The 13,466-nt window shown below is 42.6% G+C and overlaps 1 protein-coding gene across 1 annotated transcript in view; it reads right to left on the minus strand.

The window, feature by feature from the left end:
- LOC144697119 (A disintegrin and metalloproteinase with thrombospondin motifs 19-like) overlaps window positions 1-13,466 on the minus strand; it is a 538,939-nt gene that overhangs the window by 210,023 nt on the left and 315,450 nt on the right. The window contains exon 14 of the mRNA XM_078568954.1: window positions 12,567-12,694. Coding sequence (XP_078425080.1) covers window positions 12,567-12,694 — 128 coding nt within the window. The remainder of the gene's footprint in view (window positions 1-12,566; window positions 12,695-13,466) is intronic.

Raw genomic sequence — 13,466 nt, forward strand, 5'->3', positions numbered from 1 at the left:
TTAGTGAATGACCTTCTCACTATCAGAAGGTCAGAAGTGGGGATGTTTGCTGATAATTGCACAGTGTGTTACGGCTCCCTTTGGGATCCATAAACCAAAATAACCAAATTTACTGAACAATCACCTAAACAAAGAAATTACCAACAAGATTTCACTTTTTAAAAACTTTTTCTTTCCTTATTCTTTCTTGGGATGTGGGCGTCACTGGTAAGGGCAGCATTTGCTACCATTCTGTAATTGCCTTTGAACTGAGTAACTTGCTAGATCATTTCAGAGGACAGTTAAGAGTCAACCATATTGCTGTGGGTCTGCAGTCACATCTAGGCCAGGCTTGGCAAGGATGGCAGATTTCTTTCCCTAAATGACATTAGCGAACCAGATGGGTTTTTACAACAATTGATGATAATTTCATAATAAATCTGGAATTGAAAGCTAGTCAGTAAGACTAGCTTTTAATTCCAGATTTATTAATTGAATTTAAGTTCCACCAGCTGCCGTGATGGGATTTGAATCCATGTCACCAGAGCATTAGCCTGGCTTCTGGATTACTAGTCCACTGACTGCGGTGGTTCAAGGCAGCAGCTAACCACCACCTTCTCAAGGGCAACTAGGGATGGGCAATAAATGCGGGCCCAGCCAGCGAAACTAACATCCCATGAATAAATGAAAAAAAAACATACCCACCACACCACCATCTCTCCCTAAAATTTTACTTAAATTTTTCGTTGCGACTGGTACCCGGGTGAGGTGTCCCAATTTGTTATGATCCCAGACGAGATGCCCCCAAATTGTTAACTTCCCGAATGAGATTCCAATTTTATTATGTTCCCAGGTGAGGAGGAATGAGCTGGCTCTCCTTCTTTATTCAACCCCCTTGGTTGGTTTCAACAAGGTTAATTTAAAAGGGATCCCTTCCCCTGTGGATATCTTTTCCCAGTCCAAATGTATTTATGTTTTAGAAGGAGCCAATTCAATCAGGCTTTCTTAAGTTAAAGAAAGAATAAGTTTATTAGTCACTAAAAATCCAACACACATACACATAGATCAGAAATGAGAAGTTGAGTCCAAATAAAAATTTAACAAAAATATATGAATCAGTTTTTGGCTTGTCCATGAGGATAGATAGTGAAACGTTGCAGCTGTTAAGTTAGGTGATTCCGGTAGATCTGACTTTGGCAATTTAGCAGTTGCTTTGGAACAACTTGGTTCTGCAGGTTAGTTGAAGAAGCTGTCCTATTTCCTTTTTTGATTGTGGCTTTGCTGACTTGCCTCCAGCAACAGAGAGAGAAAGAGACCCTTTGCCTTCAAGCTACAAAGGGGTGCCTAAACGATCTTCTGCTGTGACTCTCACTAGCACACCAGAACTAGAACATGCAGATCAGGTCTGCAGCTAGCTTTTTAACTCATTTCATTATGTTTTTCTGGAAGGGAAAAAAACAAACATGTCTTTCGCCCAGAGTCTGTTTTCCTTCAACTCAGATAATTTCCACATTCTGAGATATAACTCAGCAGGAGATGGTTTTGGATGTTTTGCTGAGACGTGGCTATCAGGCCCCATTGTCTCTGCTTCCACAGGAGGTTAAAGTTCAGTCTTTTGCATTTCATCTCTTCCTTTCAAGTGTCTCTGTCTGAAATAGCCCTTGACACCTTTTTAGGTACGACATTCCATGTTCCCTCTGGACTAGTTGGTCAAGTATAATCCACATAGGAATTTTTCAGAAGGAGGTTACTTTACTCAGTCATCATTTGTGCAGTGTATTTGCTTGTATGCCTTTTTAAAAAAAATAGAATGTCCTCCTGAAAATGTTCAATACTCCCGTAAGTAATTTGGGCCTGCAATCCACTGTCGTGACATTTCGTTTGTTGTGTTGGGGAAGTGAGATTCATTCTCATTTCATTGCAAAGGGGTAAAAAAAAACAAACACCCTCACACACATTCATTCTCCTAGCCTTGATCAATATTAGTTCTAACTAGGTCTCTTAGGTTCTAGACAGGGCATCTGCAATCACATTTGATTTCCAGGCAATGTGGATGATTTTTAGGTGGTACGGTTGGAGAAACAAACTCCAACGGAATGATGTTACGTCCTGTGTTTCTAATCTTTCCAACAAGGTTACATTCGTTTACAGGTTAGCTTGGTATCAAGGTTTCAAAGTCGCTTAACCTTATAGTCATCGCTCGTCAATAACCCTGTGTCATTCCCTTGCTGTGATGCTGGGTTAAGTATCAATGGGGTTTGGGTGTTTTACCTGACTGTTAGCTTCCAAATTGCTAACAATAGGCAAACTGCTCTGGGAGCTTTTTAAGAGTCCTTGGGCCACCTCACAGGCTCTCATGAGTCTCTCCCGGAACACTTACTTAATTTAACATGGAGACTTCCTCCTTCTGTTCTAAACGCTTCTTCTTGATTAGTTTCAGCGGACCTCGCACATGGTGTCCTTAAATCAATTCAGACAGAGTAAAACTTGTGGACTCATTGGGTGAGTCTCTGGTACTGGCCTCATACTGTCTTTCACAGAGGCTGTTACTATGTAAATTTGTTTGGCTGTTGGGCTGAGTTGCTCTTATCAGGTTTAACGCTTTTCCTACCTCCCTAACCCATGAATTTGCTGGCTCAAACCCAGGCACTTTTATAAGTCTAATTGTCAGGAGGTTAGGGGGTCACGCTGTGACTTCAACCCCCTGTAGGGATTCTTGATCCATTACTTCACTTTTCGTGAGTTTTTCATCAACACCGTTCTGGTTGAGGTCTAAAGCTTGTTTGGTTTCATCTGGTTTACCAGGGCTAACCACTGCCTGGGTTTCCCTGCTATTCTGCTTGTGATTTCCACACGATTTGCCTACTTTAGGGTAGACTCTTCTCTCTTCCTCTCTTGTTTCAGGAGGGGACCTCCCCGAACCTGTCCCATGTGCTCGGGAACACTGCTGCCCTCAGGTGGAGGTTCAGCTCTTGCTGCATTGCCCTGCAGCTCATCAAGTAGGTGAGGCATCCCCCTCACCATCTGCATGTCTTCTTGGGACCCTCCCTGTTCTTCCTCTAAAGTTGGAAAAATGGTGTGGGCTAGCCAGGCCTCCTGCTCATCCAGCAGGTGTGCAGACTTCTTTCTTTTAAGTTTGCTGGCCGGGTCTGGGGACTATGTTGCTATTTATCTCCAGGGAGAAGAATTTTACTAGCCCCTCGTTGGCTGCATCACCTCCAATCTTGGACACTCCCATCCCAGCCTTTTTCCTTCTGCCAGGCTCCTCAACAGAGTACTGTCCACCCGTTTTGGATGCCTGGGAGTTAACTGGAACACTTAATCTGCCCTCTGGGTGGTGGTAAGTGTGAGTTTGCTCACAGGGTAATGACTTCCCCAATGTAGTTATTTTAGGGGTGGCTGGTCCCTATTCGGTCCCATTTCCTCTGGGACAACCTGGCTCACATATGGCTGGCTAGCTTTTACTGCTCTGCCACATGAATCTTTGACTGTGTGAGGCAGCTCCCTCACTATTCATTTCTCTGTTTAGGAACTCCCCTCGTCCCCATCTAAATCTGCCATGAAGCTATCGATCAAACAGGACACTGGTTCGTTAGCACCCTCTGTTGTCTTTTTGCATTTGCATTCCCCTAATCTGTTCCACGACTCCTGGAACATTACCGCCTCCATGTGGACGTTCAGCACCTGCTGTACTCCCTTGTGGCTCTTCAACTGCATGACGCATCTCCCTCACTATCTGCCTGTTTGTGAACTCCCCTCATCGCCGTTCAAATCTGCCATGAAGCTGTTTGCCAAACAAATCATCGGCCTATTCCTATCCTCCTTTATAATCTTATAGTCCCTCATGGACCTCTTTTATCCAAGTCTAGCTTTGATCCTTTTAACTTGCTTAGGTTCTACCTTGTTTCTTTGTACTTCTGCAGGCCTGTCCTTGGCCCTTTTAACTTCCAGTAGCTCTGCAGTTGGGCGTGGCACCTCTCTCACTGCCTCCTTACTTGTCTTGGAAACCCCTGGTCCCTGTTTAAGTCTGCAAAAAATGTACTGATTAACTCCATTTCCAGGTCATCCTCTTTGCCTGTTTTAAATTCCACTGTCTTTTCTGAACCATTGTTAACTCTACAGACCTAACCTTGGCCTTTTCAAATTCAAGAAGCAGTTTCTTAACTACTCCAACCCTCACTGATTCTATTGCGTCCTTTTGGGCCCCAGCTATCTGCCTCTCTGCAGACTTTGGCTGCATGTTCTCTGCCTTTTTGATTGCAAGTAACCCTTGCCTCGCTACTCCAAACCTTATAGGCTCTATTGCCCCCTTTGAGGCCTCTGAACCATTCCCTATATTCCGACAGATCCCGGCTGGCTTTCTCCAGCCCTTTCAGCATCTTTTGACTCGAGTGATTTTTTTCTGACTGCTCATGAGTATTATTTTACGGGATGCCATGGAAGCCTCTATCTCCCTTTCCAGTTCATGCAATCTTTTTTTTGGAAAGCTTCTACCCTTTCCCTTTCCATTCTCTTTGGAAGGTTTCCTCCTCCACCTCCCTTCTCTCTCTTTCCCTTTCCTATTTTCCTCTTTCTCTTTGGAAAGCTTCCTCTTCTTCCCTTTCCTCTCTCTCTTTCTTTTCTTCTCCTCTCATTCTAATGCTTGAAGTTTGAATTCTCTTTGTTCCTGTTTTAGCTGTATTCTCAGCAATTCTACTTCTTTGCCTAATCTTGTCAAACGTTCAAGACGTAATGCTCCGGCCACCCATCGTACTATTCCATATCTCATCTTATTTGAGGGAACTGCTAGTCCTAAGTGTCTAGTTATCCCTTTTAACTCTTCAAGGGTTGGAATTATTAATCAAAAGTGAATTCTCCTCCTCCTAGAAAAGCACAGGCATCAAATGTGGACATTTCTACACTTTAGTAGTACAGACTCAAGAAAACCTTTTTTTGCAGCTTTAAAAATTGGCTTCAAAGGAACAATTTACTTTCCCAACTCTGATTCTTCTGTTGTGTTTATAGGAACTATTCCAGCACCAAGCCCCCAATTTGTTACGACCGGTTCCTGGGTGAGGTCCCCCAATTTGTTATGACCCTGGACGAGATACCCCCAAATTGTTAACTTCCCAAATGAGGCCCCAATTTTGTTATGCTCCCGGGTGAGGGGGGATGAACTGGCTCCCCTTCTTTATTCAACCTCCTTGGTTGGTCGCAACAAGGTTAATTTAAAAGGGATCCCTTCCCTTGTGGATACTGTAGTAATTGTAAGTTAAACCATTTCTTACTGTTATAGGATCATGTGACTGTACAAGACGAATCAGAGTCAAAGGTCATCATAAGTGTTCAATTCCATTTGCAATTCCTCAGATAAAGAAGCAGATCCGTGCTCACAAGCAGCAAGACCTGGATAACATTTAGGCTTGGCTGATAAGTGGCAAGTAACATTTGGGCCACACAAATGTCAGACAATGACCATCCCCAACAAAAGAGAGACACTAACCACCTCTATTTGCCATTCAATAGCATTACTGTCAATTAATAACCCCACCAGCAAAATTTTGGACCATTGTCCAAACTTAACTATGCCAGTCATATAAATATTGCATTCACAAGAGCAGCTCTGAGGCCAGGTATTCTGTGGTGAGTAGCTCATCTGCTGACTCCCAAAGCCTGTCCACTATCTACAAGGCACAAGTCAGGAGTGTGATGGAATACTCTCCACTTGCCTGGATGAGTGCAGCTCCAACAACACTCATGAAGCTCGACATCATCCAAGACAAAGCAGCCAGCTTAATTGGCAGCCCAATCCATCATTTTAAATATTCAGCCCCTTCAACACTGGTGTACTATGGCAGCAGTGGATCATTTACAAGCTGCACTACAGTAACTCGCTGAGGCTCCTTTGATAGCACCTCTCAAACTTCAATCTCTGCGACCTAGAAGACAAGGACAGCAGACACACCACTACTTGCAAGTTCCCCTCTATTTAAAGCCACACACCATCATGGCTTGCAAAAATATCACTGTTCCTTCATCGTCACTAGTCAAATTCCTGGAACTTCCTCCCTAGCAGCACTGTTGGAGCAACTTCAGCACACGGACTGCAGCGGTTCAATAGGTTGGCTCACTATCACCTTCTCAAGGGCAATTAGGGGTATGCAAAAAATGCTGGCCTTGCCAGTGAAGCCCATACCCTATGAATGAATAAAAGAAAAAAGATCAACTTTTCTGTCTGCTAAAGTGAATGTATAAAAAGTCACAAGTCATAAAAAGCCATAAGATTTCTTGATAAGCACTCCTGGCATGTGAAGAGAGTATTGAAGACAAAAACTTGTGTTATAAATCTTTTTGACTGTGGTCAAAAATAAGCGCAATAGGTAAAAGGGTGAACCTGACTATATTCTAACATGGCAGCCAGACGATATGAACTCGTCAGTTTGAAAGCAGCTTTTACTGATTTACCTAGGGTTTGTTCACTTGGGTAATTGTTGAGCAACCATCCCTGATGAGTTAGTGGGGTAATGATTTTGTGAATATTAGTGTGAATGAAATAGCTCAGTCACCTCAAGGTGAACATAAGGATCTCATAAAAGATAGAACTGATAGTTAGTGTAAAAGCTATAAATACAACTCATACACTCCTTGCTTTGACACAGATTTCAGCAGCTGTGTAATTTATGGGAAAATATGTTTACAACAATTATTGCAATATTTTGCTTTTATATGTCAGCTTTTCAATATGGTTAGCTATTTAAAGAAAATTCTCCTCAGTAAGAGTAGACTTCTACATTTTTGCAAATGTAGTTTTCTGAGGACATTGGATCATCTTGAAAAAGCATTTGCCTTGGATGGGGCCAATTTTGGGGACATCCAACATGTGGCTGTTATAGCAATCTGCTGTAAAATTCCTAATAAATTTGTTTGGAAAATGTTTTGAAACATCATCATTGCTGAAATTATCGTAAATGCTATGGTTGTCATTTTGTTGAACGTGGCTGAATTGGACTTACTTTTAAAACTGTCAGTTTCTACTTTTCAAAAAGATATACATGGGAATTTTTTTTTAAAGTTCTTGTTAAACACTTGACAATCCATAGTACCAAAAGGTTTTAACGAGATTTAAATCCAATTGTTATCTCTAATTTATGATCCTTGTTAAAAAAAAGCTTGTTTGTTCAATCAATAAGTGTGCTGTAGCCAATTTACATTTGACTTTGTGTCTTCTGGTTTGATTTAGGCCCTAAAAGATCAGGTGAAAGATGAGTTATTCCACTTGATTTATATTTGATTTAAAATCCCAGATTGGCAAATATTTCCCTGTTAAAGTTGAACTGGCCTGACACATATAATGGGTGATTTTCTGATGTTGTGTTCCTGGCAAGATGTTTTTCTCACCAGGAACATACTAGTATATCAAAAATTCGCATGCATACTACACGTGGTCTGTGAACATTTAAACCACTGATCTGAAAACCATGTGCAGCATGGCCCTCTATTTCTGATTTGCACTCTGAGGGGCGAGTCCACTGCTAGGAGGATTAAGTTGGAAAATGATCCCTATAAATCCTAACCTTGTACCATATTGAGGTTTTCTTTTTGATGTAATACTTTCAGAAGTTATTATTGTTTTTCTTCACATACTGTTATGAGGCTTTGCATAATCGCTTTAAGCCTTCATACATTTTTGTGATGCTTGCAGATGATACATTGGTATGATGGTACTGAGCTTGTTGATATTTTGTGCATACTTGATTAGCACTAGACAATGAGGAAGATGAGTAATTTGTTTCTTGATGGTCACAGCCTTTGTTGATCTTCACAGCTAGTGTGGGGTTGATGCTTTAATTGTTGGGCACCTTTGTGAGGTTTCAGTCGGACAGTAGTCTCTCTTCCTTGTGTTAGCCAATAGCCTGGCTGAGTCACCTCAAGGGGTGGAATGGCTTTCTCCTGTTCCTATGTTTCTAACCCTATTCTGGGTGAATGCTGGGACTATGGTGCAGGGAAGGAAAATATGTTGACTCTGGGAAAGCAACTTTATCCAACTTAAGCTGGAGGTTGATAATTCATCTATTCCAACTATGCTATATCCTACTTGTTAAAGCAAGTGATATCCATGCTTGCCTTTACATCATGAGCCTGAGCCTCCACATCATGAGCCAGAGTCTCCAGTGGGGAGACCCAGAATAATGAGACTAGGAGGCGAATTTTCGTAACCGAGGCAGGTAGCTCAAGTTGAGAAATTTCCAGATTCGGCAAACCTGCCTCAGTTTAAACAGCTCCGTTGTGTCCAATCTTCACTTCTGGGAGGCAGGGATGGGTAGAGTTGGGCCTGCCGACCCCAGAAGCAGATCGTCGGTGGGGAGTGGGCGGGTGCCAAGGAAGGCTAGTTTGAAATCCCGCTTCAGTTCTCTGCGATTTCACCCCAGTTATCTTAAAAGCTTTTAGGGTCTATAACCCTTACCCTTCACAACCCCTCACCCAAATCCACTCTTCATGCCTTCCAAGCACTCCCATAGCCTTCATGCTGTCTCCCCCATGGCACCATGCCCCCTTCATGGCCACCATGCCCATTATGCACTATTTACTGAACAAATGAGCCATATAATAACAATGGCAAGTGTTGAAATGCAAAAAAAAAACACCTTTTCAGAAATGTTCTTTGAAAAGATCTGCATGTTCCAACAATCCTATAAAGTGTCAATCAGGCAGGGCAATTATAGTATTTTTTTTATTCATTCAAGGGACGTGGGCACTGCTGGCTAGGCCAGCATTTATTGCCCATCCCTAATTGCCCTGGAGAAGGTGGTGGTGAGCAGTCTTCTAGAACCTCTGCAGTCTATGTGCAGTAGGTACACCCACAGTGCTGTTAGGGAGAGAGTTCCAGTGACAGTGAAGGAACGCCAATATATTTCCAAGTCAGGATGGTGAGTGGCTTGGAGGAGAACTTGCAGGTGGTGGTGTTCCCATGTGCCTGCACGCCTTGTCCTTCTAGGTGGTAGTGTTTGTGGGTTTGGAAGGTGCTGTCTAAGGAAGCTTGGTGAGTTCCTGCAGTGCATCTTGTAGATGGTACACACTACTGCTGCTGTGCATCAGTGCTGCAGGGAGCGAATGTTTGTGGATGCGGTGCCAATCAAGCGGGCTGCTTTGTCCTGGATGGTGTTGTGGGAGCTGCACTCATCCAGGCAAGTGGGGAATATTCTGTCACACTTCTGACTTGTGCCTTGTAGAAGGTGGACAAGCTTTGGGGAGTCAGGGAGTGAGTTACTCGCCACAGGATTCCTAGCCTCTGACCTGCTCTTGTAGCCACAGTATTTATAATGGCTAGTCCAGTTCAGTTTCTGGTCAATGGTAACCCCACAGGATGTTGATAGTTGGGGATTCAGCGATGGTAATGCCATTGAACATCAAAAGGCGATGGTTAGATTATCTCTTGTTGGAGATGGTCTGGCATGAACGTTACTTGCCATTTGTCAGCCCAAGCCTGGATATTGTCCAGGTCTTGCTGCATTTGGACATCGACTGCTTCAGTTTCAGAGGAGTCACGAATAGTGCTGAGCATTGTGCAATCATCAGCGAACATCCCCGCTTCTGACTTTATGATGGAAGGAAGGTCATTGACGAAGCAGCTGAAGATGGTCGGGCCATGGACACTACCCTGAGGATCTCCTGCGCAAAGTCCTGGAATGAGATGATTGACCTCCAACAACCACAACCATTTTCCTTTGTGCCAGGTATGACTCCAACCAGTGGAGATTTTACCCCCCTATTCCCATTAACTCCAGTTTTGCGAGGGCTCCTTGATGCCACACTCTGTCAAATGCGGCCTTGATATCAAGGGCAGTGACTCTCACCTCACCTCTGGAGTTCAGTTCTTTTGTCCAATTTTGAACCAAGGCTGTAATGAGGTCAGAAGCTGAGTGGTTCTGATGGAACCCAAACTGATCATCAGCGAGCAGGTTATTGCTAAGCAAGTGCCGCTTAATAGCACTATTTATGACCCCTTCCATCACTTTACTGATAATCGAGCATAGACTGATGGGGCAACAAATGGTCTGGTTGTATATGTCCTCCTTTTTGTGTACAGGACATACCTGGTCAATTTTCCACATTGCCAGGTAGATGCTAGTGTTGTAGCTATACTGGAACAGCTTGGTTAGGAGCGTGGCAAGTTCTGGAGCACAAGTCTTCAGTCCTAATGCCAGAATATTGTCAGGGCCCATAGCCTTTGCAGTAACCAGTGCCCTTAGCCATTTCTTGATATCACGTGGAGTGAATCGAATTGGCTGAAGACTCGCACCTGGAATGCTGGGGGGCTCTGGAGGAGGCCGAGATGGATCATCCAATCGGCACTTCTGGCTGAAGATTGTAGCAAATCCCTTATCTTTTGCATTGATGTGTTGGACTCCTCCATAATTGAGGATGGGGATATTTGTGGAGTCTCCTCCTCCGGTGAGTTGTTTAATTGTCCACCATCATTCACGACTGGATGTGGCAGGATTGCAGAGCTTAGATCTGATCCATTAGTTGTGGAATCGCTTAGCTATGTCTATTGCTTGCCGCTTGTACTGTTTGGCACGCAAGTAGTCCTGTGCTGCAGCTTCACCAGGTTGACAACTCATTTTTATGTAGGCCTGGTGCTGCTCCTAGCATGCCCTCCTGAACACTTCATTGAACCAGGGTTGATCTCCTGGCTTGATGATAATCGTAGATGGTATGCCAGGCCATAAGGTTACAGATTGTGGTTGAGTACAATTCTGCTGCTGCTAATGACCCACAGTGTCTCGTGATTGCCCAGTCTTGAGTTGCTTGATTTGTTTTTTATCTATCCCACTTAGCATGGTGGTAGTGCCATACAACACAATGGAGGGTATCCTCAGTGTTAAGATAGGACTTTGTCACTCCTACTGATACTGTCCTGGACAGATGCATCTGCGGCAGGCAGGTGGGAATGAGTTCAAGTATGTTTTTCCCTCTTGTTGGTTCCCTCACCGTCTGGTGATCAGTAGTGGAGCTACTGAGCCACGCTTCATGATGGACATTGAAGTCTCCCACCCATTGCCACTCTCAATGCTTCCTCCAACTGGTGTTCAGTGGAGGAGCACTGACTCATCAGCTGAAGTGGGAACAGTACGTGGTAATCAGCAGGAGGTTTCCTCGCCCATGTTTGTCCTGCTGGTGGGACAGGACATACCCAGGGATAGTGGTGGTGGTGTCTCAGGCATTTCTGTAAGGTACGATTCCATACCAGCTCTCCCAATTTTGGCGCGAGCCCCCAGACTAAGGATGACGTTGCAGGGTCAACAGAGCTGGGTTTGCCATTGTCGTTTCTGGTGCCTAGATCGATACTGGGTGGTCTGTCCAGTTTCATTCCTTTAAGGGTTTTTTAGCAGTTGGGTACATTTAGGCCATTTCAAAGGGCATTTAAGAGTCAACCACATTGCTGTAGACCAGGTAAGGACAGTAGATTTCCTCAATCGATAATGGTTTCATGGTCATCATTAGGCTTTTAATTCCAGATTTTTATTGAGTTCAAATTTCATCATCTGTCATGGTGAAATTCGAACCTCGGTCCCCAGAGCATTACCCTGAGTCTCTGGATTACTAGTCCAGTGACAATACCACTATACCATCCCCTCCCCAAATATCAGCACCAGAAATTTCTAACCACTTCACACCTCCTAATCCTGTCCAAATAAACATCCAGACATTCACAAAAGGGATCACAGAAAAAAATAACTTATAACCTCATAAAGTAAACACTCTACTCGGTTGCTGAGCTCGCTACGTGTGCTTGCTCCCTGCACCCTTATTCTGCACTGGCGAAAATAGTCGGTGTCAGGAATGGGGGTCAGGAATCCTGAAATCGGGTCCCATCTACCTTTTTTAAATGGCTCTGGAGCCAGCCTAAGAAAATCCGGGCCTAAATCTGCTAGATTTTGAAGTTGGTTCTGATTGCTGTGATCTCTTGAATTGTTGTTCAGTATGGTGAAACATAGGATTATGATTGAAATAGACATGAGCAACAGAAAACTATCCATTCGAATTTCAAAACGCGCAACCCTAATTCTTTATTTCAATGACATTCATTACAAAATAGATTCTTAAATAGTCTTGTAAAAGTGCATTGTAATTGAGGGCATCAAAACCTAAAAAAGAGAAAAATAAAAAGTTGGCTCTGTCATTGTTTTGGGGCTTTTTTAGAGAGTAGTCAGCAAAGTCACAATGGATGATCCATGAATAAAACATTGCTTCTTCTTTTGATTTCATTTTTAAATTTGAAAATTCACCAACTTAGAAATTGGAAGGACCAAATACATCCAGCTCATGTTTAACTGGGTACTCTCCTGCCATAAAAATCAACCTTTTATTGAGGTTGGGCTTTTATTCTATTTTGTGACTCAGAAGGATGTGTAATTGTTTGCCTCAGGATTAAATAACGTGACTGCCATTTCTATTTTTCTTCATTGGTAACATGTTAAAATAAAGAAATAGTAGCATCCTCATTTTATATGTACGTGTTTCATGATTACATGGAAGTTTCAAGGAGGGTAACAATCAACTATTTGTGCCACTTAATGTAATTTTGTTGAAATAGTTGAACATACCTGGCATGTGCCATTAGCACAGATGTCTGTTTCATGTGGACCACATGGCGTTCCATCAAGCACTTTCTCTGAGATCAGAATAGGTTGATCTTTCCCCAGAGGAGAACAAAACAGTACACAGGGCTTTTCTGAACAGGAAATCAAACAATATGAAACACATCATACATTAGTCTAGTTCATATCTTACAATCAAATCCTATGTGTAGAAATATTTCTTGATCATTCAACTTGACAGCTCTTGAGCTGGCTCCAATTGAATTCCCAAAATGCACTATATACTTTTACCTATACATGTACTTTCTAGAAAAGCCTTTAAAAAATTAAAAAGTGAACATAATGGAACAGTTGATAATAAAAGTGGCTATTTTTTCCCAATACAGATATCAGGACATTTTCAATAAAATACAGTAGTGGTAGTATTTCCATTAAAAAAATGCAAATATATTTTAAAATCTTGTGCAGTGCTATCTGCTATATAAACAAGGGTGGTAACCTATTTAAAATAAATAGGTGCACTTTCCACAATTTTTGTTTTAAATAATTAACCACTTTATTAAAGTAGTGGCAAAAAAATCCCACAAACATGTTGAGTACAATATCAATATCGTACAGTAATTTCCTCAGAGAAAGCTATAATAACATGAATCAAATCTGGTGTTCATACGACCCAGTTTTGAGTCTGAAATATGCATAAACATGTAATACTAACCCAGAGAGGAAAATGAGGCCGAATTTTCAAAGCAGGGCTGGGAACCCGACACCCAGATGAGTTCTAGGTCCTGATCCATGCTCAAGTTGTATTGGTCTCACAATGCTATTTTCAGATGCAAATGGCACAAGACTGTTGTGCTCATTAAAAACATTTTAAAATTCTAATCAAGAGCTGACGGGCCCCTTATC

This window comes from Cetorhinus maximus, chromosome 2, assembly GCF_964194155.1.
Source record: "Cetorhinus maximus chromosome 2, sCetMax3.hap1.1, whole genome shotgun sequence".
Lineage (NCBI taxonomy): Eukaryota > Metazoa > Chordata > Chondrichthyes > Lamniformes > Cetorhinidae > Cetorhinus > Cetorhinus maximus.